The following is a 23213-nucleotide window of genomic DNA, read 5'->3' as shown; positions in this document are numbered from 1 at the left end:
TGTGTGATACACATCTATATATTCAAATAGATCTTCAGTGGCAAAACCTATACCTAGTATAAAAATCTGTACCAATCACAATGTCATCCTGCTAGGCAATATTACCTAGAACTAGGTAAAAAACTGCCATCAACGGAAAAACCTCCACATCATCAGTAGGAACCAAAAAGAACCCCAGCACAAAATCACCAAAGAAACAGATTGAGTCTGTTCCTCACTTCACTAAAGGCAGGTATTAGGAAGCATAAATCCACAGCCAGACCTTTATGCTGTGTGAACAGAATGGCTTGTCCACTGCTCTTGCCTTTTAGGGTTTTTTTACAAGCCTGCTTTCACTCAGCAGTGGAGTTGGATTTGCTTAGATTTTTAGTTAGATTTTCTGCGATGAAAATCCACCAGCCTCATCAATAGGAGTAAAATGAGTTCAGTATTGAAACTTCTGTGTTTAACTAGTTCATATCAGCAGGAAATTCAGCTCTCAGGACCTGGGAAACAGTCAGTGCATATATACACAAATGCAAAGTACAGGATGAGAGAATCTAGCTAACTGGGTAACAAAAAACTAGCCTACTTGATCCAAGTACATTCATCTGCCACATAGCTGGCAATACACAATTCTTTGTAAAGAACAGGATGCTTTGTGGAGGGTTGAATGATCACTGAATGATCAGGTGAGCATTTTCACTACCTTCCTCCTGAAAACCATGCAGCATTTTTGCCAATCTTTATCCCTCCTGAGCCTTTTATATGAGAAATTAGCAGCAAGTGGGTGCACCGATATCCAACAGGTTACTGGGCTGAAACCACGGAAGATTTAAGTCAATTTTCTGACATTCCAAAAACCTAAGTTCCTTTCCAATCTTGGTGGTCTTTCCAAGTTTTCTTTAGTGGCTTGACAGTACCTAACTTCAAAATTGCTGAGATGTCATTAAATTAGTCAGTGGCAAGCAGGTGAGTGATACTTTTAAGGAGCAGAATTTCACAAACCACAATGAAAAGCTTTTCAACCACTCATGCTCTTGGGGACCTCCATGTGCCTTGGTTTTAAATCACCTGCCTGCACTGCTGAAGATACACATGAAAAAATAACATGTCTTGAAATCTACCACAGAAATATCAGTGGTGTTAGAAAGCCATAGAATTATAGAATAGTTTGGGTTGGAGGGGACATTCAAAGGTCGTCTAGACCAAGCCCCCCCCTGCAATGAACAGGGACATCTTCAACTAGATCAGGTTGCTCAGAACCACATCCAGTCTGGCCTTTAATGTCCCAGGGATGGTGCATCCACCACCTCTCTGGACAACCTGTGCCAGTGTTTTATCCATGAGGAAACTTAGCACTTGGTAATCCTCCTGCTGCTGCTGACTCAGGCTGAAAACATGGAAGAAATGGCCAGAGCTGATCAGAAGACACTGAAGGTCACGAAACAATGAACATGCAGCTGGACTGTGCAGTGGAGAGGTCTGAAAAAAGTCTGAATCGAAAAACAGGAACACCAGCTTGCCTTTTTAATGCCTGCACCTCAGTAAGAACAGTATCATCTTTCTACTTCTACTGTTAAACCTGGCCCCTATTTCAATTAAATCACATAACTTACAAGACCTCTGCCAGTATGTAATTCAGTATTAGGCATAAAATTACATCTTGGAGTAAAAAGTATTTACTGAATTTGCAGCTACTGAAGTTATTACATAGAAATCTTTTTTCTTTCTGCAAGCCCTCAGACTGTTAGATTTACCGCAGAGATACAGGGAATACCATACATTGAAAGTCTAACTCAAAAAGCTTACAGATTCCAAAAGATCCTACTCAACCTTAAGGGAACTCTTACCGTGAAGAGCTTCCACATGAACAACTTCAATCTATGCTCTTATGGAATTCTAAAAAACCATGCACCCAAGTGAGAAACATTGCAAGTTACTGCCCACTTCAAAGCAACAGTGGGGAAGACTAATGACAGCAGGTTGATAGGTTTCAAGCACTCAGTTAAGGCCAATTAGTTAATTCATAAACACAACCTCAGGTTAGCTACGAAGTAAAACCTATCTAGAGAAAAACTTGCAAAATACCTGATACCTCAGCCTCAAAAACCAGCCTATGTGAAAGTTTGACATGTTTAAAAACACCTTTCATAGTCCAAATATTTTGACTACGAAAACAATCCTGCTGCTTTCCAAAGGCTTCCCAAGTGGCCCCTTGTTGCACTGGCATGTTTCTCATGAATTCAAGCCACTGCCTCACCAGTCATGGTCCTAGGAAGGCTTAAGACAGCATCACAAGCACCACTGGGAGCTTCAGATCCCACTTTCATTAGATTTTTAGATTGCATTTTTGCATTTACAAACTAGACAAGATTATCAATGGCAATGCCATTACACCAGCTGCTCTCCTGAAGAAACCCCACAGCATTCCTTTCAACCACGTCATGCGCTGGGCACTGATGCTCCCTCACCCCAGGGAACCAGATGCAACGACAGACAGGGCTGCATCACAGCCACTGCGTGTCACCCTGGTATGGTGCAGAGCAGGAGGCACCCTCTGGTCCTGCACAAGTAACACATTTGGATTTTCTAGCCAAAAGAGTCTGTGTTGAGCTGCTGCATCAGAACTGCTGCTGAGCAATGCTGGCTGTATTCAAGCAAGTGCAGCAGCAAGTAAGGAACACCAAGGAAGGGAACTCCTGCCTCCACCACAGAAGCACAAAGACCTGAATTCCCCTGGGATCTCACTTTTACATGGACACCATAGATGCATGCTAAACATAGTGTACTAAAGCCAATCCTTTCCAAGCATGGAAAAGCTCTATTCAGTCCAATGAACTAATTTTGCTTCTCCTTCCACCTGGTATTTCTTTAGCTCTTTTGGAGATTGACATCTCTGTGTCTCACCTTCATCTCAGTCTCTCTAGAGCCACCGTCAGCTCTGAAATGTTTCTTTTCAGTTACTAAACATTGATATGAAATCCTTTGCCAAAATAATCAGTCAAATAGCAAGCATTCTGTATGTCTTCTTACTTAAGAATAATAATGGAATTCAGAATTTTGAAAAGCCTCACACCATATTTGAACCATAGCAGTAACATCCAAGTGTGTTGTAGTCTTACACTCGACTTGCCACGCTGTTACTATTGCACTTTTTGCAGAACTCACACAGGTCCTTAAAACCCAAAGTGCCCTGAGGTGATGCTCGGATACTCCTCTTCCTCCCCCACCTAGTGACGATTTTATGTAAGACCTAAGGGCTACTCTTGCTTGTGAAGGCAGGAAATCTGTCTTCCTCAGAAGAAGCTATCTTCTCACATAGAACTTAAGGCTTCCCCCCACCAAATAACCCACATTCCCACCCTCTTTTGCCCCTTGTCTCCCAAGGGCTCTAACAAGAAAAAGCTGGTATAGTAACACTTGTGTCTAACAAGTTATGAATGGAAGTTTAGCAAAGAACACTAAATTGAAAGTAGCAGTGCTATCACTGAAATGATGAATGTTTGTCCCCAAAATCCCATCTTCCCCCTAAAGATCTGAGATACACCAGAGCTTTGCACACAAACTTTTCAGGAATGCTGCATCAGCCCAATGGCACATTCCAGATTCTGCATCTCCTGCAATCCATCACTAATTGGTTTTGCTGACCTGCATGAAGCATGTCCTGAAACAATGAGAATTAGTGCTCCGCACAGCTGTGTGCCAGTTCCAACACCATGGTGCTGCTAAAAACATGCCTAAAGTATGTGCTGACATTGGCAATAAGGTTTTTCTTAATCTGAGCTATTCCTTAAACTATAATCAACTATATCCTTTTCATAATTTGATTAAATAAACACAAGAGTTTAAGCCTGTAACTTTAATCTTCTGACTCGGTATCAACTAATGTCAGGCTGACTCTCATGCATCACAAACCTACTTCCAGAACACTAATACACTTTGCAGTAATAAAGTGATTGAACTGTGTGGGCACACATGCTGGTATGTAGCTTTTTGCTGTTTTACTGGAACCAGAAGCTGCACATTCATTGGTTTGGTACTCAGCTTTATGAAACCCAAACTATTAAACGCTGCACGTCCTGAACGAGTGACACAGTAACTGCGCTGGGGAAGTCACACATGGCAGACCTGCATGGAGTCATGGCTGCACACTTAAACACCACTAGGTACACTTTTTTGTGTCTTCACTTGTGCCCCTGTGGCTGGTTGGTTTGGTTTAGGAAGCACTGATCACTTCCAGAATTAAGGAAGTGAGTAAAGCTAGCTAACAGAGCTTTGGATACTATAATATTTAATATCTCTGTCCAAAACTGCAACTCTCCACTTGAGAAGCTGTGTCTCTTTCTGAGCTGAGCAGACATGAAGAATTTGTTACAGAATCCACAACTGGAAATGAACTGTTGAATTTGCCATTTCATGACTGCAAATAGTTTTAACCAGCCAGTTCAACCATGTTCAAAGCAAAAACCCTGACATTACAATTATTTACAGGAGTATTGTTACTAACGCAAGAAAAATTCTCCTGTAAGTAGGCCTGCATTGGCATTTTACAGCACCAGTGCATTTGCATTCTACTGTAGGGACAGAAAAAAGTTGATATATCAACTTTGTGGATAGTAGTTGCAACTATTCTAGATGACCAATGTAAATATTCAGAAGTTAACACCACACCTGGAGTTTATCCATGTTTTTATCAGTCTATACTATGGCAGCTACCATAAACAATTTCTTCCAATAAAAACAGAATCAGCATAATTCTAGTAAATTAGAATAATGCATATAAGATTGGAATAACCAGTATACTTTATAATGCAAGAAAATAAGCAAAAACTATGCACTACATAAAATATTGGAAGTTCTTGAGTTGTTCAAGAATTAACAGATTGGGCTATAGTACACATAAGCTCTAATAAAATTGTCCCTATCCATTTCCAAACTGCATATATTCTCTGAGTGGCTACATACTAACCTTTCACCACTCCCAAGAGAGGTGGCGAGTTCTCTTGAGGGGTTCTGTCAGGTTCCTGGGGAGGTACAACCATAGCAAGTGTATGCACCGGTACACGCGGGACCTTAAAACAAAGCCACAGACACACACACACAGATAAAGAAACCACCTTTTGAATGGACAAGTTCTTGAAGTATTAATGCAAAGTTATGTATCTACAGCAGACCTCCATTCCACTCTTTTCAAGCTGTGTATGCTACCTTTTGGTATGATCTGTCCATGCTGGTTTATTGTAGATAAGATGTCAAAGTTAACTACAGCACTCTTCACAAAATCCCAGGCTGTGTAGGCTGGAAAACTGTTGGCATCTTTAGGCTTTTAATCAACTGACTCCACTGGAAAACTGCCTCTGCAGCCTGCAGAATTCTACATGTATACAATGTATTTTCTTTTGTATACCAACAAAACCCAGCAACAATATTTGAGGGTTTGGAACTGTTGAAACCAAATACTCAGCAAATGTGGGCAAGAGAATGAGAAGCACAGCAAGGCAAGATCATCTTTTGATATGCTGGGTTTGGGACCATCCTGTCTACACAGCACAAAACAAACAAAGCTCCTGTACTGCAGACACCACCAACTGACTCTCTCATTCTCTGCCATTTTCAGATGTGTAGACTTTTATTAATTCTTTTCATTGTATATGGTCACTTTATAAGTTAACTATTAAGGAAATACTCCTTTACAACATTCACGGTCATATTTAAGAAGAATTCCTTATGACTTACCTGAGACTGATCCTGAGATGGAGGTGTGAGCTGAGACAAGTCTGCTGCAGGAACTGACAGAACATTGTTTGGGTAATCCAGCAAGTAAGAAACAACATTTGTATGCCCTCCTTTGGCGGCTTCAATGAGCATTGTTGAGCCATCCTGAAAGGAGATTTCAGGAATAAAAAGCCAGAAGATTAATTTTGCTACTTGACATGGCACTTAAGATATGAATTAGACCATTTAAAATTGCACATTTACTAATCCATTAAATAACTATGTGGTTCTTTCAGTCCCCATGACAAATACATTACTTTAAGTTAGTACCTTCAGCCGATGAGTAGGATCTGCACCATGAGCAAGAAGGAGCTCAACGACTGCGAGGTGACCTCCTGCACATGCCAGTGACACCACCGTGTGGTCATTATTAGCTGTGGCCCTGTTAACGTTGGCACCTATAAAAAGAAGGTCTCAGAATTAAACACAGGGAAATCCTTTCTAAAAGGAAGTGTCAACAAGCATTTCCTGGAACACAGAGAAGCTCTTCTAATCTTCCTAATCACACACACACTTTAAAGGTAAAAGCAAGGGATTCTGAATAACTGATGGCTTCTACACATCAACATATATTCTACATACAGCTTCTACATACATACATACAACCCTCCTCAGCTTGTAAAGACAAGGTCAGTAACAATGGGCCTCCTGAGCAGTAAGACAGGGGGAACACCTCTGGTGTACAAAGCACATCTTTTAACTTGTCATTCTAAACCCTCATCAGCACCACTAAATGGTGCAGTTTGTACTGTTTCAGACAGCACTTGAGGGTGTTTTTTTTCCTCAAGGAGAGAGTGCTTTTTATAAGAAGCTGAAAATATTTGCTGTGCTTCAAATCTATCAATCGATCTATATATCTAGGTAGGAAAGTAACTACCAAAATACTTTGTGATTCACTGTAACATGAACTGAATCAAATTCAACAAACCTTGAATGGTTTGACAAATGTTCACATACACATAACCAGAGTCATTTTGATCAAGGATCACAACGTACAGAACTGGAAAGCAGCATTTTAAAGTTTTTAATCAGTTATTTAAAGCAGCATTTTACCTTTGCTAATAAGGAACTGCACGGTACACAGATGACCGGCTCGTGCCGCCTTCATTAGTGGGGTTCTCCCACCTTCGGATTCATGCTCCTGTTGTAAAGAAGCAGCAGATAGATAAATTTGCAAAACTTGTAACATTGTTCCAGCTTTTGAAACATCTGGTGATGAAACCTGTCTCAGAATTACTTGCCTCAGCAGAAGATCTATCTTATAAGCTGACTGGAATCAATATAAACTGATTAGAATCAATTTTCATGTTACCTTAAATACTGAATCACACTGTCAAAAAGCATTAAGACCACATCCATACTGTTATCACACAAGGAAGTTTCCTTGCTTACAGACCCCTTTTTATTATAGTGTTCAATTCTGTAGCATACTTGAGAACAGCAACATCTTGTTTCCTCCGCTAAAAGGAGGACTATTTAACACAAACATCATCCAGCATCAAGAAGTCCACAAATAGCTATGGATTGATGTACAGCAGTTCTGAAACTGTCACATGCTGCACACCAGACCTTAAAAACTGCAGTAGTGTCTGAAGTGCAGGCAACAGTTTTAAATCACACTGAAGAGGATCAGCAATAAAAATGAGACAAATCACTGCAGGTCACACAGTCTCTGAACAGGAGAACTGGAGAATAAAGCAGAAAGATGACAAAAGGATGCTACAAACCAACGAAAAAGGAGTAACAAGAACCATTTTCTAATTCAAAAAGTTTCCGAATACTGAACGGTGGGGTTGAATACAACTTATTTGAGAATAAATATTTAGAGAAGCTACAGAACAAGGAAGTTTGCTTGCTCTGTAGCCATGCTCAATACCACAAGGAATGCTGACTAATGTGCACGTCAACCCTCCTACAGCAGCAAGGGGAGGGAACAGCACCTCCCTGTGAGTGTTGTACTGGTGATCTGAATATCCAGCCTGATCAATAACACATCAGGACCAGGGTTTGGGTGTTTTTGTTGTTTTGGTTGTTTTTTTTTTTTTCATTAAATATCTGGGAAGCCAAGCTCTAAGTTCACTATTTACTTCTGGAATTGCATGTGTGTCTGACAGCGAAAGTTAACATTCAGTACTGACAGTGGATGACATGGCTATTTACAAATATAAAAGGACAAGAATAGATTTGGCAGAACATATCAACTCCTTCCCATAGTTTTAGTATTCCTGAAAACTCTGCAGATGTCCTCTGACATATGGCTTGCTTCAGTTGCAAGCTGCACCTTAGATTAGCTTTCTGTTCATACACTTAAGAAATCCTTGACTGCACCTTCTATTGGAGCCTGATCCACTGCAGGATACACAACTCAATCTTTACTATGAGGGAGGTTACACAACCCCTCTCCTATGTGCTTTGCAAAGAAACAATCTGCTCCTCTGCCTTCACAATGACTTTGTGTTATTGTACCCTGCTTTAACGCATCTAAACCTTATGAACTGCTCCATTTCTTTGCTTACTTGGTACAGTAATGCATTAGTGCAGGCAGGCACAAAGGAAAACCTTCCAGACTTAATGGAAGTCACTACTGAAGCCCCATTTTTTGTTTTAAAATAAGCAGATTCCACTCCCAGGCAAATGATGGTTTAGCTGCCAATAACTATCTGCATGCTTTTGGATTGTCTGCATGTCAGAGATATTTGCAGGACATGTAAAGCTCATTAAGTTAGTATGTCACTAGTATGCAAGAATTAGTAGCATGCCCTTGAGCTCTGGTGCTCAATATTTGGTACAGTCTTTCCTTCCTCAGCCACTGCCAACAGGTCATAGAAAGTCAGATGCTGCTGTTTGCCTGATGCACAGTAAATCCTTGGTATTGCTGGCACAACACTTACAAAGCAGCTATGGATGCAAAGGACCACTGATCACCACTTCACTCTGAAGAGGACCAGAATGTTACTGCCCACACAATTCAATACACATTTCTAAATCTCCACTGATGCAACAGCAAAGATAGCAAGAAGCAAAATTTATTTGAGGTTATAGCTTAGCTACATTCCAGACAGTGAAAAGCCATCCAAATGTAGCATTTCGGATAACTAGCAGTAAGATGTTATTTGCAACATTCTCTATTCCTAGCAGACTTCACTGTAAGTCTTAAACACGGATGTCAGGAGGCTCCTCATTGAAATGCAAGGCAGTTACCCTGCCCAGTTTAACCAACTGTCACTTCATCAAGCAGGCAGAACTTGATCTTCAACTATTATACACTTCAAACACTTGCAGTACCATACACATGATCAGTCCAGCCAAACTAGACCATTTGTGTGCCCACCTGCTGTAGATCTGCAAAAGTTACTTCATTTTGATGGTGTTTTTCACATCAAAGATCCAATTAATTTAATCATAAAATAAAATATGCGTTTCTATGACTTCAGCACTCTATTTAGCCCTGATAAAGGCTAGCAGATAGCATCAACTCAATCTTTAAAGGAAAGCATCCAGACCAAGCCAAAATAAGAAGCTGATCCAGTGCAGTGCTTCTAACTCACACGCTTTCTTTTACCTGGAATGGCCATAAATTTCAAAGACTTTTTTTTAGCTGTATTAGATAATCAATATCAGGACAGAGAACATGAAACTGTCAAAAGCATCCTCAGCACTTTCCAATGTGCTACTTCCTTGTATCAATATGGAGTACATGCAAATGCTTTTTTTCTAAGAACAGAACCAGCAAGGAGTGCTCATCTGCAAAGACAACTTCCCCAGCTCTCTGCACTACAGGACTCACCAGTGTTCTGCCTCTCCAACTGCTCTAACCCTGAGAAACACTGCAGTCAGTATGATCAGAAAGAGATACAAAGGAGAACACCTATGCCACCATTTTCTAAATACGTGCTCTCCTGCTAATTCTGCTTGAAAGAATGACTGAGAAGAATTTTCCATAGGTTTAGGTACCAGGAAGAAAGGGGAAAGCAAGAGTATTAACCACATCATGTAAGAGTTTACATCATCTGCATCTTTTCCACTGGGGCTCAAAGAGGAGATGAGAATCCAGTCAGTAGTAACAATTATTTCCTTTCTTGCTAAACCAGTATTTCAGAGAGCAGAGCAAAAGCAGCAGCATCAGAACCTGGTATTTTTTTATCCTTGATTTCAAGTTCTCTGGTTTAGGTAATTCCAAGATCAGCTCTATAAGGGCTTCCCTTCCCCCCAGTACTATCCTCCCTGGTTCACAAGGATTCATGGTTGGCGAGTGTTATTCCTTAGCATACTTTGTTCAAGTCCATTTCCAATGTCATATGTTATTTAAAAATAAAGGTCCAACTGGTCTCTTCAACTCCTAAAAAGCCTCTCACCCATGACAATGGTGACTAACAGAAATCTAAGCAAAATGACTTAGATGAAGTTTTTGACGCAAGACAACAGCCAAACAATACATTCCCTATCCCTGTGCTACTTTGCTCATTTTCCAGGCTGCATCCCTATTAAAAGACACAGGATTCCAGCAGTTACCACCCTAATTGTCCCGGATAACCTTCCAGAGATACGCAGCAAAGCAGTATTTCAGAAGCACCTAAAAACTCAAATAGGCCTCTAGTTTAAAGTAAATACATGAAAAGGAAAGACCTTACAGGAAGCTAGACACACAGCAACAGATATAACACAGCTACTTACGCTAACAGACTCAATATCATTTGCTACATTGGTGAAGGTCGAGATACTGTTGTGTGAACAGGGGTTTTAGAAAACCCAGCAGCAGGGAAAATGCAGTACACAGATGCCATGTCTGGTCTGCACAGGGAGGTTTTGTGATTTTAAAGAGATTTAGATGCCTTAAAGCCATGCTTATTGCTAGCATGTATCCTGAGGCTGCAGCTTACAAGCATCAAAGGCCAACCTCACCTGATGCTTGCCCGGCTCTATGCCCTCCAAAATAGTCTTCTTTAAGTCCTCCTGCTTGTCCTGCGGAAGGAAAAAGAACAACTCACGGCTCTCGTTCTACAAATAAATGTTGTTCTTGGTCATGAAGACCTGGAACGTGAACTTAAATGGACTGGATCCACCAGCTGAAGCCTCTGTTTTGCTGGAATTAGGCAAGCAAGCACAAAGGTAAGACCAAGCAAGGCAGCTCTCGTTGGTTGAGATTCCTACCACAAGTAATTGGGATTCATGAGGACAGCACAAAGATTACATACAGCATCTTGTTAAATACAAGATGACTTTTTGCTCATTAGTGGCAAAAGAGAGAATTTGATTGTACTTTGCACCATTCAGAGGCTGCAACACAACGTCCAAAGGTGTTAACTACAAAAATTAGCTTCTCACGTGCTACAACCTTTTGCTTTCTTTATAGCAGACTGAAGGCTAAGTCTAAAAGAGACCTGAAATCCCTGATGGCTCAAGAAACAGCAGGGAAAAACATGACAGCTTCTTAGCTCCCTCACTGCCACAATACCATAGCTGTCTCCAGCATGGTTCCATTCAAATCCATAGAGAATTGGCTATTTTTGCAGATGTTTAAATGCTGCCTTACGCACACTGCATCAAACATGAAGTGTGTCATACACATAGAGGAAAGTGAGTTTCTAAGTAAGGAGCTACATCAATGTGATGGATGTTATCAGCTGAAGGCAAAGCCCCCATCCTAGGGGAAGAACCAAGAGGGAGTTTGGTATGACTGTATTTTTATTTTCATTTTATCTAGTTTTGCAACTGAAGTTCTGTGGATGCCAGAGAGCCAGTTTTAATGTTTAAGGAAAGCCACATGTGGAATTTTAACTAGTACAGAGTGGGGAGAGCTTGACAGTGTAAAATGAGAAGAATGCAAGGATGAAGCAGTCCTCAGGGGTTTTATTCCAGCTCTCAAGTTCAGTATAAAAGCACAGACATATTTTCTTGCAGAAAGATAAACTCCATCATGAGATCAACTCTCCCGTGCAGCAGAGTCATGTACAGCTGCAAGGCAGGCCAGATTACAAAGTCCCAGTTTAAAACCGTTTTCTGTGGTTCCTAGCTGAGAAAAGCTGGCACCTTCTCACTGCCCAAAAAAGAAGAATCTCTCATTTTCAGCTACACTGGAACAGGCAAAGATATAACTCTACCTTGTCAAGAGCAGTCTCACTCTCAAAAAGGCGACTGGAGTCTCTAGTATGCAGCACTTCATTCAAGTCTGGTTCTATATTCAGAGGGAACAGTACCAGGCATCCAAACAGGCACTTTAAGTTTATAGAAAGGCATACACCTTAAAAGCAGGATATTAACCTTTCATTAAATAGCACCAATACTCTGTGAGCTTTATAATCCTTAGCCTCATTCCTGTGGACACATACATGCACCACATGTGTCTTATATTACACAAACTTTGAGACGAAGGAAACTTTTAGTAAGGACACAAGGAAGAGAAAAAATAAATAAAAGAGAACTCTACAGGAAAAAGAAAAGTCTCTTCTCACCTTTGAGGTTAGAGAAATCCTTGCCACACAGGTAAATAACTCTTACTGAAGTGCTGGTTCTGCTCTCCTGAAGCTATTAAACCATATTACCATCTAGAAAGATGCTTCTATCAAATACTATTTCAGAGTTCTAATCTTCAAGTTTTTACTCCTGTTAATTGCAAAATCTAAAATAGATATTTTGACACCATAAAGAACTTCGTAAGCGAGTAAAATTTACATTTGGTCCAGTGGCAGGAGCTCAGCCTAAGACCCTGAAGTCTCCAGTCCTGCAGGCGATAAAAGGATTAGGATGCAACTAAGGCACAGATGGGATCACAAGCTGAAGGCTTCAGATGTGCCTCATATTAAGTCATTCATATGCTTGGCAAGAGAGCAAGCCAATTTCAAAATGCATACATTAGCAAGGAAAGGTGTAGGTCTGCCAAGCTAGCTTTGTTACAGATTCTGACAGGCCAACTTTGTCCCTGTAAGGACATGGAAAAAGACAGATCCCTTCAAGGAATGCAGCACAAAAGCATCAGAATAACTGGTAACAAGCCAGGCTTCATGAACAATTAGTCACAAAGAGATACAAGACCATCAGGATACCCTATGTGATTGAGCAGCTCTGCAGCAGACAGGACCAGGGCAGCGTGAGCTCTGATACCATTTGTTTCTAGTAGAATTTGTCAATGCAGAGTCTGAAGGAAAAATTAGCCACAAACTAGAAAAGTTCATCTCTGCCATCATTTTCTTTTAGTTCTTCTGGTTCTTATAAAGCTACGCTCCTTAATGAATCTAACAGAGTTCTTAAGGTCTTCACTGGCTCTTGAATTGAATTACCCATTTGATACCTAAGCCAGAGTATCAGTCCCCAAAAAGCAAGAGCGCACATGTTCTTCTTCCAAGAACAGCAGCCTTTTGAGCTGCGATGTGGTGGTAATAATCACTCACAGTTCAGACAAAAACTTCACTAGGACTAGAACAGTTTGGGCTGGACAGGACCTTCAAAGACAGTCTAGTCCACCCACCTGCCTTGGGCACATCCAACCTAACCTTGAGCTTTTCTAGTGATGGGCATCCACAACTCCTTTGGGCAACTTGCTGCAGCGTCTCACCACCCTCACCAGAAAACACGTTCAAACTTTAGCTCAAGGCTCTATTTTGAGCTTGAGAAAACCTCAACTGGACACGAGCAACACACAGGAATCTGTTCAGAAGAATGAGGTGGGTAACTTCAAAGTTGGAAGATTTCAATAAGCACAGTACAGGAAACCCCCTGACAAACATCTCCTGCCTCTGCCAATTTGGTTAACCCAACATGGGAGAGACTCCCCTTCACATCTGTAGTCTCAAGGTTTGCACCTCATCTCCCAGTCAGTCTTGACCTCCTGGCAACTGAAGAGAGCCTTGAAAAGCCAAGAAAGATTTGAAGTCTTAGAATAGATTTTATGCTTTCTGAATCATGGAATAAAGGCTCTGAATTGTAAAGAAACAGAAGAACTGATCACAACAGATCTTGACAGCTAGTGTTTACCGTTCCTTTAACCCAAGAGCATTTGGGAAAGAAAGAGCAACTTCCTCGATCTGGAATCAGGGAGAAGAAAAATCCTAAAAAACTATGCTCCCTGCCTGCCTGGTCTGGAAGAAGACAGAATATGGAGATGGCTCGCAAACCAATAAAGTAACAGCAGCAAAATCCAGCAGTGGCTAATATCTATGGGTAAATGAAACAGGGCCATGAGACAAGCTTAGGCATGAGATCACTGGTCATTCACACTGCTTATTCCTTTGCAGTCACCCTGGCACAGTACTGGCCCTGTAAAAAACAAAATGCAATGAGGGGACCAGGAACTGTTCCCAACTGGCAGCATGGAAAATCTGACATCAAGTTACTCTCCACTTATCTGGGAAGCCTCACATGAACCCCTTCAACCCCTCATCCCACAATGTAGGGGTGTCCACTGTATGCTCCTAGTACCATGGGATGAAAATACCACTCTGGTGGGCTGCAACATAGCCACTGACATCCTTACAGACACACAGGCACAGCCTCAGGCTCAGTAATACAACTGGGCCTAGTGCTGGCACAGCATGGATGCCTTCAGCATGTGCCATTTGTCCCTGCAATCAGAGAACAACCTTCAGCCCTGCTTTATGTTACTGTTCAAGACATAACCAGTGTTTTCCTCAAAAAGGACAGCTCCACAAGACCTCCTCAGTGACTGCATGTAAACCTCAGGCATAAAGAAGGTTTCTGGAAAACAATGAAACATTAGTGGAAGCAATCCCAAGAAAGACTGAAGTTGCAGGATGAAAAAGGAAAGAGAACTCCAACTGGACACATACTTTCATTTGCTGTGTCCCAGCATCAGAAGGATAGCAAAATTAACCAGAGAGATGAAGACAGACCAGTCAGAGGCCTAAGTCCAGATCTGCATTCAGTTCACTACTCCACCACAGATTTCCTGGGACAGCTTCCTGAAATCATCTAATGTCATTCAATTACCTATGAAAACTGGAATCTGGAAAAATAACCTCTCATGGTACTGCCAAAGAAGGTTTTGCACTGTCCAGCAGCAAGGCCACGCATTTCAGGAACCTTCCCCAGTACAAAGGTAACTCTGTTCACAGGAGCTCACAACTCCTAATACAGCAAAACCACACAAAGGTTTGAAAGGAAACAACTCCAAGCCTGAGGCACCTGCCCTAAGCATTGCTGCAGTTGCCAGGTGCTTCCCCATTTACTTACAATCAGAATTCAACACTTGCAGATTTACATGGCAGGTCTCCCTTTCATGGGCAATTCTCCTTTGCTTCCCTACAGCATTTTTCTTGAGGGCTCCCCACTTTGATTGACAGTACAAGAAAATGCAGTAAAATAAAACTACTATAAAGAGGCCCAAGATTTTTCTCTGCAATACTAATCAGAACTAGATGTTAAAGGCCACAAACACTTCTCACCTTTGTGAGAAGAGGGGAAATAATACAAGTGACATGACTAATAACTTGAAGTGGTATTTTAGCAGCAACTCTTGACTGTTTAAAAGTTTATGCAGGCAATACTTTTTGCTTCATGCTTTGCTCTTCACTATAAGATACTTCATCGCTTATATCTGTTTATAACAAAGTACTTATTTATTTAAATACCCAACAGAACTCCAAACCCCTATCCTGTCCCTACTCAAGTGGCTGATGCTTGGCACCCAACACTGAAGTGAGCAAAGTGCAACACACACCCCTCCCTAACAACATCCCCTTCCTCTCTGGTAGGAACACATGAAGCAGACCTTGACTGCAGAAGAATTAATAAGGCCTGAAAAAAGTATATTCATAAAGAAGAGTGGAAGTATTATTAATTCACCATTACAGCATTTACTTATTTGTAGCTGTAAATATAAATATTTTAACTTTTCAAGTTTAAGACTGAAATTTAAGTACCTTCATTAGGATGCTGGTCTGTCAGGTTCAATGATAACATTCTTTGACATCCTTATGATTTAAAAGGAATAAAACCCAGTAAAATATAAAACTAAAACCTCAAGCCCCTCACCCCACCCCCAAAAAAAAACCCCACACAAGCAGAGTGTAGAAAAAGAAAACCAACCCCCCCAAAAAACTCAACAAAAAAATCATCTTCCCCACTTATCTTCAGAGCATAAGGCTCGTAAACTGCTTTAGGAGACTAACATATCAATTGGGCTTTACTGCTTAAAAGCCTACCTAACAAACCCTGAATCTCTGTAGCTGATGAAGAGGCAGTTTTAGGTCTCCCACCACAGAATGTGAAAAAAAATCAAAACAATTATGGAAACAGCTTAGTTATGATTACATGTGTTACAGAAAATAAATACTGAAAGCAATACACTAAAACCTGGAGCTACAACAAAGAAAATAGTTCTGGGACAAAGAACAGATCATCTTATGTTGGTCATTTAAAATACATTGCTTAGTTTGGCATTTTTTGTGTTGTAGTTTTTAAGTTAAGAGACTCACAGCCTCTTAGCTCAGAAACAGAGCCTCATAGTTCAGAAACTAACCCTAAAGTAGAGTACTACTAGCTCCTAACACTAAAACATCTTAAATTCAGATAAATGGAGCAAGTTAAGCTCTAATCCACAAGAGTCTGGGAATAACAAAGTAGCATAACGAACAAAAGCAATGCAGAAATATCTCCTGCTAAACAATAAAACTTATGAGTTACACTGAAATAATAGAATCACAGAATGGTTTTGGTTGGGAGGCACCTTAAAGCTCATCCAATTACAATCCCTTGCCATGGGCAGGGACACCTTCCACTAGAGCAGCTTGCTCCAAGCCCCTGTGTTCAACCTGGCCTTGAACACTGCCAGGGATGGGGCAGCCACAGCTTCTCTGGGCACCCTGGGCCAGCGCCTCAGCACCCTCACAGGGAAGAGCTTCTGCCTAAGAGCTCATCTCCATCTCCCCTCTGTCAGGTTAAAGCCATTCCCCTTGGCCTGTCCCTACAGGCCCCTGTCAAAAGCACCTCCTAGTAAAAATTCCACCTGGTAAGACAAAAGTAAGAAGGTAATGAACTATCACAAGTACAAGCTGTAGATAAAACTTTTCACTTAATGGATGAAAGATTACCCAATAAGAATTTTATTTTTTTTTTCAGATCAAACAGAATGTTCAGGCTCCTTAAAAACTTTCTTCTGTGCCTGTTTTTGTACCCATTGTGAATCTCAATTGCTAAAATAATCTTTCTGCTCTACAAGCATGTCAGCTTTGGTGTACAGTTTGAAACCAAAGTTCTCTCCCCATCAAAAGCAGCAGAAATCTTACCAGATCAGCACCAGCTTGAAGCAACACATCTGCAACATCAGTATGTCCATTTTCACAGGCATAGGTCAAAGCTGTGTCTCCTGTCGCTGTGGTGGCATGAACATTCGCTCCTAGAAACACAATAGTAGGACATCAGCTTATCAAGCATTTTGTATCAGATAAAACACAAAAATCAAGGCATTTTGTCTGTGACCAAGAGCTTCCACAGCCCAAGGGCATTGCTCTCATGGTAAAAATTGCTCTTGTAGTAAAAATACTCTGAGGAGAAGCAAAGGCTTGGAAATAGCATGACCAGCAATCGGAGCACCTGTATGCTCAGTTATTCCTATATTCCCTCTATAGCAATGAAGATTCCAGTTGTTACAACACATAAAAGTGAATCCAGACAGTTGTCTAGACTATCCATTTGACAGGAGCTGCCTGCCAAGGAAAAACCAGACAAAATGCATGTTATTTATTTAGTATTAATGCTCCAAAACCATATACTTTTACATATTTCACTTCTTCCTTTCTCTTTAAAAGAGACTAAAATAATAAAATAAACTAAATAATAAACTAAAGCAAATTTCTTTTGCTTTACAACCATTTTGTTGAAATAATTTAACTAGCTTCATACATGCCTCCACACAGCTTTCATGCTATGCACGGCTCTGGGTATGTAATGCATCATACTCAATAAAAGCCAGTGCGATTAGCCATTTTTGTATTCTCAAGGTGTGAGATATATTTAGAGACCCCCTGATGCCAAACCAAGGCTCCTCAATTCACTCTCCACATTATCAGAAGTGATGTGCAAGCAGCATTCCCAGCGAGCTGGTGACGTGTCACAGCCTGGTGTCACTACACAAAGAGATGCAGTTGTCACTGTCCCTCCATAAGCAGCAAGCATTACTTTCTAGAATTACAAATCCAGACAATTTCATTCTTAGGAAAGAGCATACAAATAAATAACTCCCATAAGAAGGAAGATTTCCAAAATGCAGGTCCCTATCATTAATTTTTTTAAGTAGTATTACTACACTTTGGTCTCTCTACCAACTTTCAACTGACAGATGAAAACTGAAGCGTCATTTCCCCCCAACTCCAGCAAGACTTAGCTTTTACTACTGTATTGTGTAGTAGGAAAACTCGCTCCTTACATCCAGAAATCCAGCACATTCCAGAGTGTCTAGCACACTATTTCCCAAGGCACAATTCCTAAAGTACTGGTTATTTAGGGAGACTGACTGCAGGTAACTAGGCTCAGTCAAAGCAGAAGCAACATATAAAACCAGGCATTATCTGTACTAACATTTTGTCCTAAATGCAGTTAGCTGAAAACAATGCTCCTAATGGATATATGGATGGTTCTAGATATGCCACACAATCCAGGGCTCTGTGAGGCACTTTTCCCTGTTAACAGCATCACACAATATTGATGTGTAACATATGCTTTTTCCTTCTTGCTAAAGTATCTGAGAATATAGTTTCTTGTTAAAACAGTGACACAAGTAAGCCCAGGTATCTTCTAAACCACACAGAACATTGAGTCTATAGTATCTGTGGGCGAGGTCATTTGCACTATACACATACCTGCTGCCAGCAAGTATTTCACCAATTCAAGATGACCCTCTTGAGCAGCTTCCATCAAAGGTGTTGAGCAACCAAGTTCTATATCAGCTCCTGCTTTAATAAGGAAGTCAGCTACTTCAGAAAACCCTCCACAGCATGCCAGAGTAAGAGCCGTTTCCTGCGTTTCTTCTGTCTGTGCATTTATATTTGCCCCTAGGAAACAAAATAGCTGTTATTTTAACTGACCAGACACAGGGTAGTAAAGTGAATGCCCATCGTCTCCACTATTTGAGTGTTTTACCTTTGCTCTGTAGTTACAGCAATGAGCAGTGACAGCCTCATGCTACATCAGAGGAATTTGCACCTAATACTTAGTGGCAAATGGTCAGCACTACATCCTTAGTAAGGAACGCTCAAGAAACAGCAGTGCTCTCACCTTGTGCCAGCAGCAAGGCAACCATCTCTTCATGGCCTTCCCGAGCAGCTTCCATTAGAGGAGTATAACCTTCATCATTAACTTCCTCCAGGTTGGCTCCCCTCTCAATCAGGAGAGCTGCTAACTCCACGTGCCCACCACAAGCAGCCAAAGTGAGTGGAGACTCAAATGAATCTGCAGGCATGTTCACTTGAGCACCACTGTCCAAAAGCAAGCGTGCCACTTCCACGTGCCCATCCTAAAGAACAGGAACATCAAATCAGAAACAGTCAGTCAACTTGATGATGGAGTTGCAGCCACAATCACACTAGGTCTGAAAATGATCCTAAAAAGACAGGGTCTTTTAATTGATGATGGTGCCATTTACGACATAGTTATGGTAATGCTTGAATTTAAAGTGACATTCAGTTTTCCACCTATAGCTAAGGTTTAAATGCAAGAGGGAAAAAAAAAGTAGATCTATGGTGGGTTTTTGGTTTTGTATGTTCTCCTTTCTTGGAAAGTAGGGAAAGAATTGTGGGACAAGGCTTTCTTCAATATCCAGCACAATCCCTGGGACACAGAAGTAATCGAGACAGCAAGCAAGTACCGTAAGTAATAAACCCACTTCATGACTAAAAACCAAAACAAACACTGAAGCAAGTATTTTCTTTTTCTCTGTAGCTTATTAATGGCTTCTACACACAACAAAAAAAAACCCTCCAACTGGCAACTTCTAGATCCTGGGAAAAACCTGCAGAGGAACTGAAGTGGGTTCAATGAGGTAGGTAACAGGAGGAGGGTAAACTCAAATTTTAAAAGAGACTGGAAAGTGGCTTGGGGTGAAACAATCTTTGTCATAGAGGAAAGAGAATGAGGATTGCCAAAGCAATCTGTCTGAGCCCTTACCAATCAAAGCATATAAATACAGCTCTCAACTTCAAAGGAAACTACTACTAAACTCCTTAAAGTATCATGAAATAGACCAAGTACCAAAAATCCATGGTTTACGTCAGGTGTGCTCTGTAGAGACTCAATACTTCTCAAATGGGGAAAAACTAAAGAAATTTTGACATTAAGAAAGAAGAAACACTCTTATGGGTTCTCCCTCCCACATAACTTCAGATACTGGGGTCCAAACTTGTGGAACAATTTGGAGAAGAGATCTGGGAAAACTGAAACCAACTGCAAACTACTCCTAATGAAGGGGGAAGGTTCAAGCCATGCAAAAAGTGCTCAGAGAGATATAGAAGGTCTGAGAGTCTAATCAGAGGACACTTCAGAATACACAATAAGATAACTTATGGATGAAAAGGGAATTCCAAGCGAAAGACTTCAATCAAAGCCTGCTCTGTATCTCTCAGTGGAGAGAAAACTACTTGCTGCTTTGCATACTGCATCAGATGCATCAACTTGGTCACTTCATTTGCCATCCAAAGAAATATGGGGTTCATTCAGAAGTAAACTGTCAGCCAGCTCTGATTTAGAGCCCTGTGTCCTGACACAGTCGTTCTCCTAGGATTTGGTAGATCAGATGGATTAATTCTTCAGACTAGCCCCAAGGCACATTGACAGATGTTGCTAGAGTACTAAGGAACACTTCTTCCTGAGGAAGACATAAGGGCTAATTTCAGTAGAAAATAGTAGTTGTTTTTAAGATGTGTCCTTTGAAGGAAATCTAAATGAAGTTGGGGAATACTAAAGGGGAAAAAATACATTAGAAGACCTCTCTGCCCAAGGTTCAAGCCAGAGCTGTTGAGGCTAGGGCACTGCTACCTAGGGGTAATTTATAAAGTTATAATGCTAATAATTCCACTAATTCCCAAAATTACAAAGCTTCCTACATATTAAGAACCACAACCTCAAGTAAACTACCAGTTCCCCATTCTGATCTCATCAGAAGTGCCAGCCAGCAACTAAAACAGCTAACACAAACAGGTATATCAAACACACGACTCCTGCCAACACTCGTCTTAAGTTGACCATGAAGCGGGTAGTAACCCGAGACTGACAGCAATCAAGTCTACAATCAAAGACAGGCTGCTGTTTTCAGAGAAGCTGGCTAAAAGCCAACAACCACCTCATCTAACTAAAGGCATCTTCTAGGTGTGGCATTCTACCTTGCCCAAAACATACTAAAACTCAAAGGCACTTATAATTGGTGATCGGACACCAGACATTTCAGCTCCCTCTGCAGCATTCACTAGCTGGAAAACAGTGAAGACTGACTGGGAAGAGTCCCCATGATTTGATGGAACAGTTCACTTCTGCAAGGGAGCAGCCAAAAGGTAACAAGGAACACATTCCATCGTTCAACTTAAGAGTTCGGACTTGAAAGGATCAGTTTCCTTTCAGTTGTTTTAAAGGTCAACACACACTGTAATGCAAACTAGTCTGAAACACACAAGAGCTAAAAATGTGCAGGCAACCCACACAGCTTTATCTTCCCCAGGCAAGACACTTCACAGCCTTCAATTCAGCCCAGTGCTCAGACTGCATCACCATGACAGAACACCAAGTTACAGTTTTGCTGCAATGTCCTTTAGGAGACAGCATTCTCAATTCCTTACTGGCACTAGGGTCCCACGCAGGGAACACTATTCAAGGACACCATCTCACTGTCAGAAGACTTCAACACAGAGACGGTATAACCTGACCTTGGTCACTTGCATCATCACTTCACAAGTGCACTGAAGGAACACTTGATCCTGCAGGTCTCGGAAAACTGGAGGAACATTGCAGGCTGCCTTCTAAGGATTACAGGTTACTGGGAGCAAATTAAGGTCCCTTTTCTTTACTCAAAGAACTTCTGCCTGAAGGACAGATAAAAGGTCACCTAAGGTCTGGACAAAAATATTGCATGTATGTTTTGACACAACAGCACATTCTTTATTAAGACGAAGCTCTTGGAAAAGGAAATCTTTCCTCAATGGCTGCTTTGAAATTAGATGAGTGGTCCAAGAACTAAGAACTAACCTACTTTTGACTTACTGTTTTATTTTCGAATAAAAACCTCACAGCAGCATTTACAGAAGCCTAGAAGAAAGCAAACCATCCCTACATGCAAAACACTTCCTGCAGCAGTGCAGGAACAATGTAACGCAGTCATCCAGCTCAGTGTAGTTCTGGAAGTACGTACCACGATGATCTGAGAACTTTTATAAAGGCAAAGATGGAAAAGTGACTCCTACATCACAATAGAAACAGTGACTTGGGCTCAACCTGCGGTACTGCACTGCAGATTAGTTATCCCTACACTTTACAAAGGGAGTATATAGAACACATCACACCCCCAAAACTTAGATTCATTTTTCCTTATAACCAATTAGTTACCTGCGATAACTATAGTAACTGCTTTGTATTATCACAAGTAACACATGTTCACTGCAGAACCAACCCAGCTTGTTAACAAGGGCTCACTTTATCATCTCCTTTATTCCTGTCATTGAAAAGGGAGCAGCAAAATAAAGGCTGTTTACCATGCAGGCCTCCATCAGTGCTGTGTGCATCTCATCTGTTTTATGTTCTTGATCAGCTCCAGCCTCAAGCAAAAAACGAACCATATCTAAATGGCCTTCAATTGAAACAGAGCAAAATAAATAAGAATTTAGTATCATAAACTTTTAGTAGTACAGACAATACATCTGATGAAATTATTTCGATTTTCACAGTTTGCTATTACAGGTTTTACAAGTTACCATTTGCAAAGCTGTTCTTTTTAAAGTACTCTAAAAAGTACCAGAGCAAAATAGACAGCAAGACTTTAGTCTTTCCCACAGATAATTGCCCAACTCTGAGATGAAGACAGACCTCCCCAAGTTCACACAAGAGTTACCTTCCCTTGTAACTTCAAGCTATAAAAGACTGCTTATTCCTTATTCAGCTGTAGAGTGACATATCGTTTAAGTGTTCCAAGGCAGCACATAACTGAGGGCATTATCATTTAGAGAGGTCCATGCACATCTGAACTTAACTTTAAGCGTTTTAATCACAGCATCTACATATTCCTGAGAACCAGGACACACACATTATGTCATATTATGTTATCTAACACTATTTTTAGAAGCTTCTACTGAACTTTACCAGTACTTGTTTTTCAACTCTATTATGGCTTCTGTCCTTTTAGAATCTGTCCCTTACACCAAGTTGTACATTTTATCCTCTCAATGCGCACCCTCCTCCAAGACAAGACTTAGTTTTATACTAACTGAGCTACCCTTGTTTTCCTATCAACCATCTTGCCAAAGATA

The 23213-nt window shown here is 40.9% G+C and overlaps 1 protein-coding gene across 20 annotated transcripts in view; it reads right to left on the bottom strand.

Moving 5' to 3' along the window:
* Positions 1 to 23213, bottom strand: part of ANKHD1 (ankyrin repeat and KH domain containing 1) — a 103937-nt gene that overhangs the window by 39497 nt on the left and 41227 nt on the right. For 14 of the 20 annotated variants that reach the window (XM_061456523.1, XM_061456509.1, XM_061456511.1 and 11 more), the window contains exons 7-15: positions 22443 to 22537; positions 18985 to 19222; positions 18570 to 18761; positions 16998 to 17107; positions 10660 to 10719; positions 6811 to 6898; positions 6028 to 6155; positions 5719 to 5862; positions 4952 to 5054 (exon numbers count right to left, since the gene is read on the bottom strand). In XM_061456523.1, the coding sequence (XP_061312507.1) occupies positions 4952 to 5054; positions 5719 to 5862; positions 6028 to 6155; positions 6811 to 6898; positions 10660 to 10719; positions 16998 to 17107; positions 18570 to 18761; positions 18985 to 19222; positions 22443 to 22537 (1158 nt within the window). Of the gene's footprint in view, positions 1 to 4951; positions 5055 to 5718; positions 5863 to 6027; positions 6156 to 6810; positions 6899 to 10131; positions 10720 to 16997; positions 17108 to 18569; positions 18762 to 18984; positions 19223 to 22442; positions 22538 to 23213 lie in introns of those variants that run through there. The other 6 variants (XM_061456512.1, XM_061456513.1, XM_061456524.1 and 3 more) reach the window with 2 other exon arrangements.

The sequence above is a fragment of the Pezoporus flaviventris genome, unplaced genomic scaffold (genome assembly GCF_033815535.1).
Source record: "Pezoporus flaviventris isolate CSIRO_AGI_PZ_B2104156 unplaced genomic scaffold, CSIRO_AGI_Pfla_v1 ptg000023l, whole genome shotgun sequence".
In the NCBI taxonomy this organism is placed as follows: domain Eukaryota; kingdom Metazoa; phylum Chordata; class Aves; order Psittaciformes; family Psittacidae; genus Pezoporus; species Pezoporus flaviventris.
Note: the sequence above shows the minus strand (reverse complement) of the source record. Positions and strands in the feature narration are given on the sequence as shown.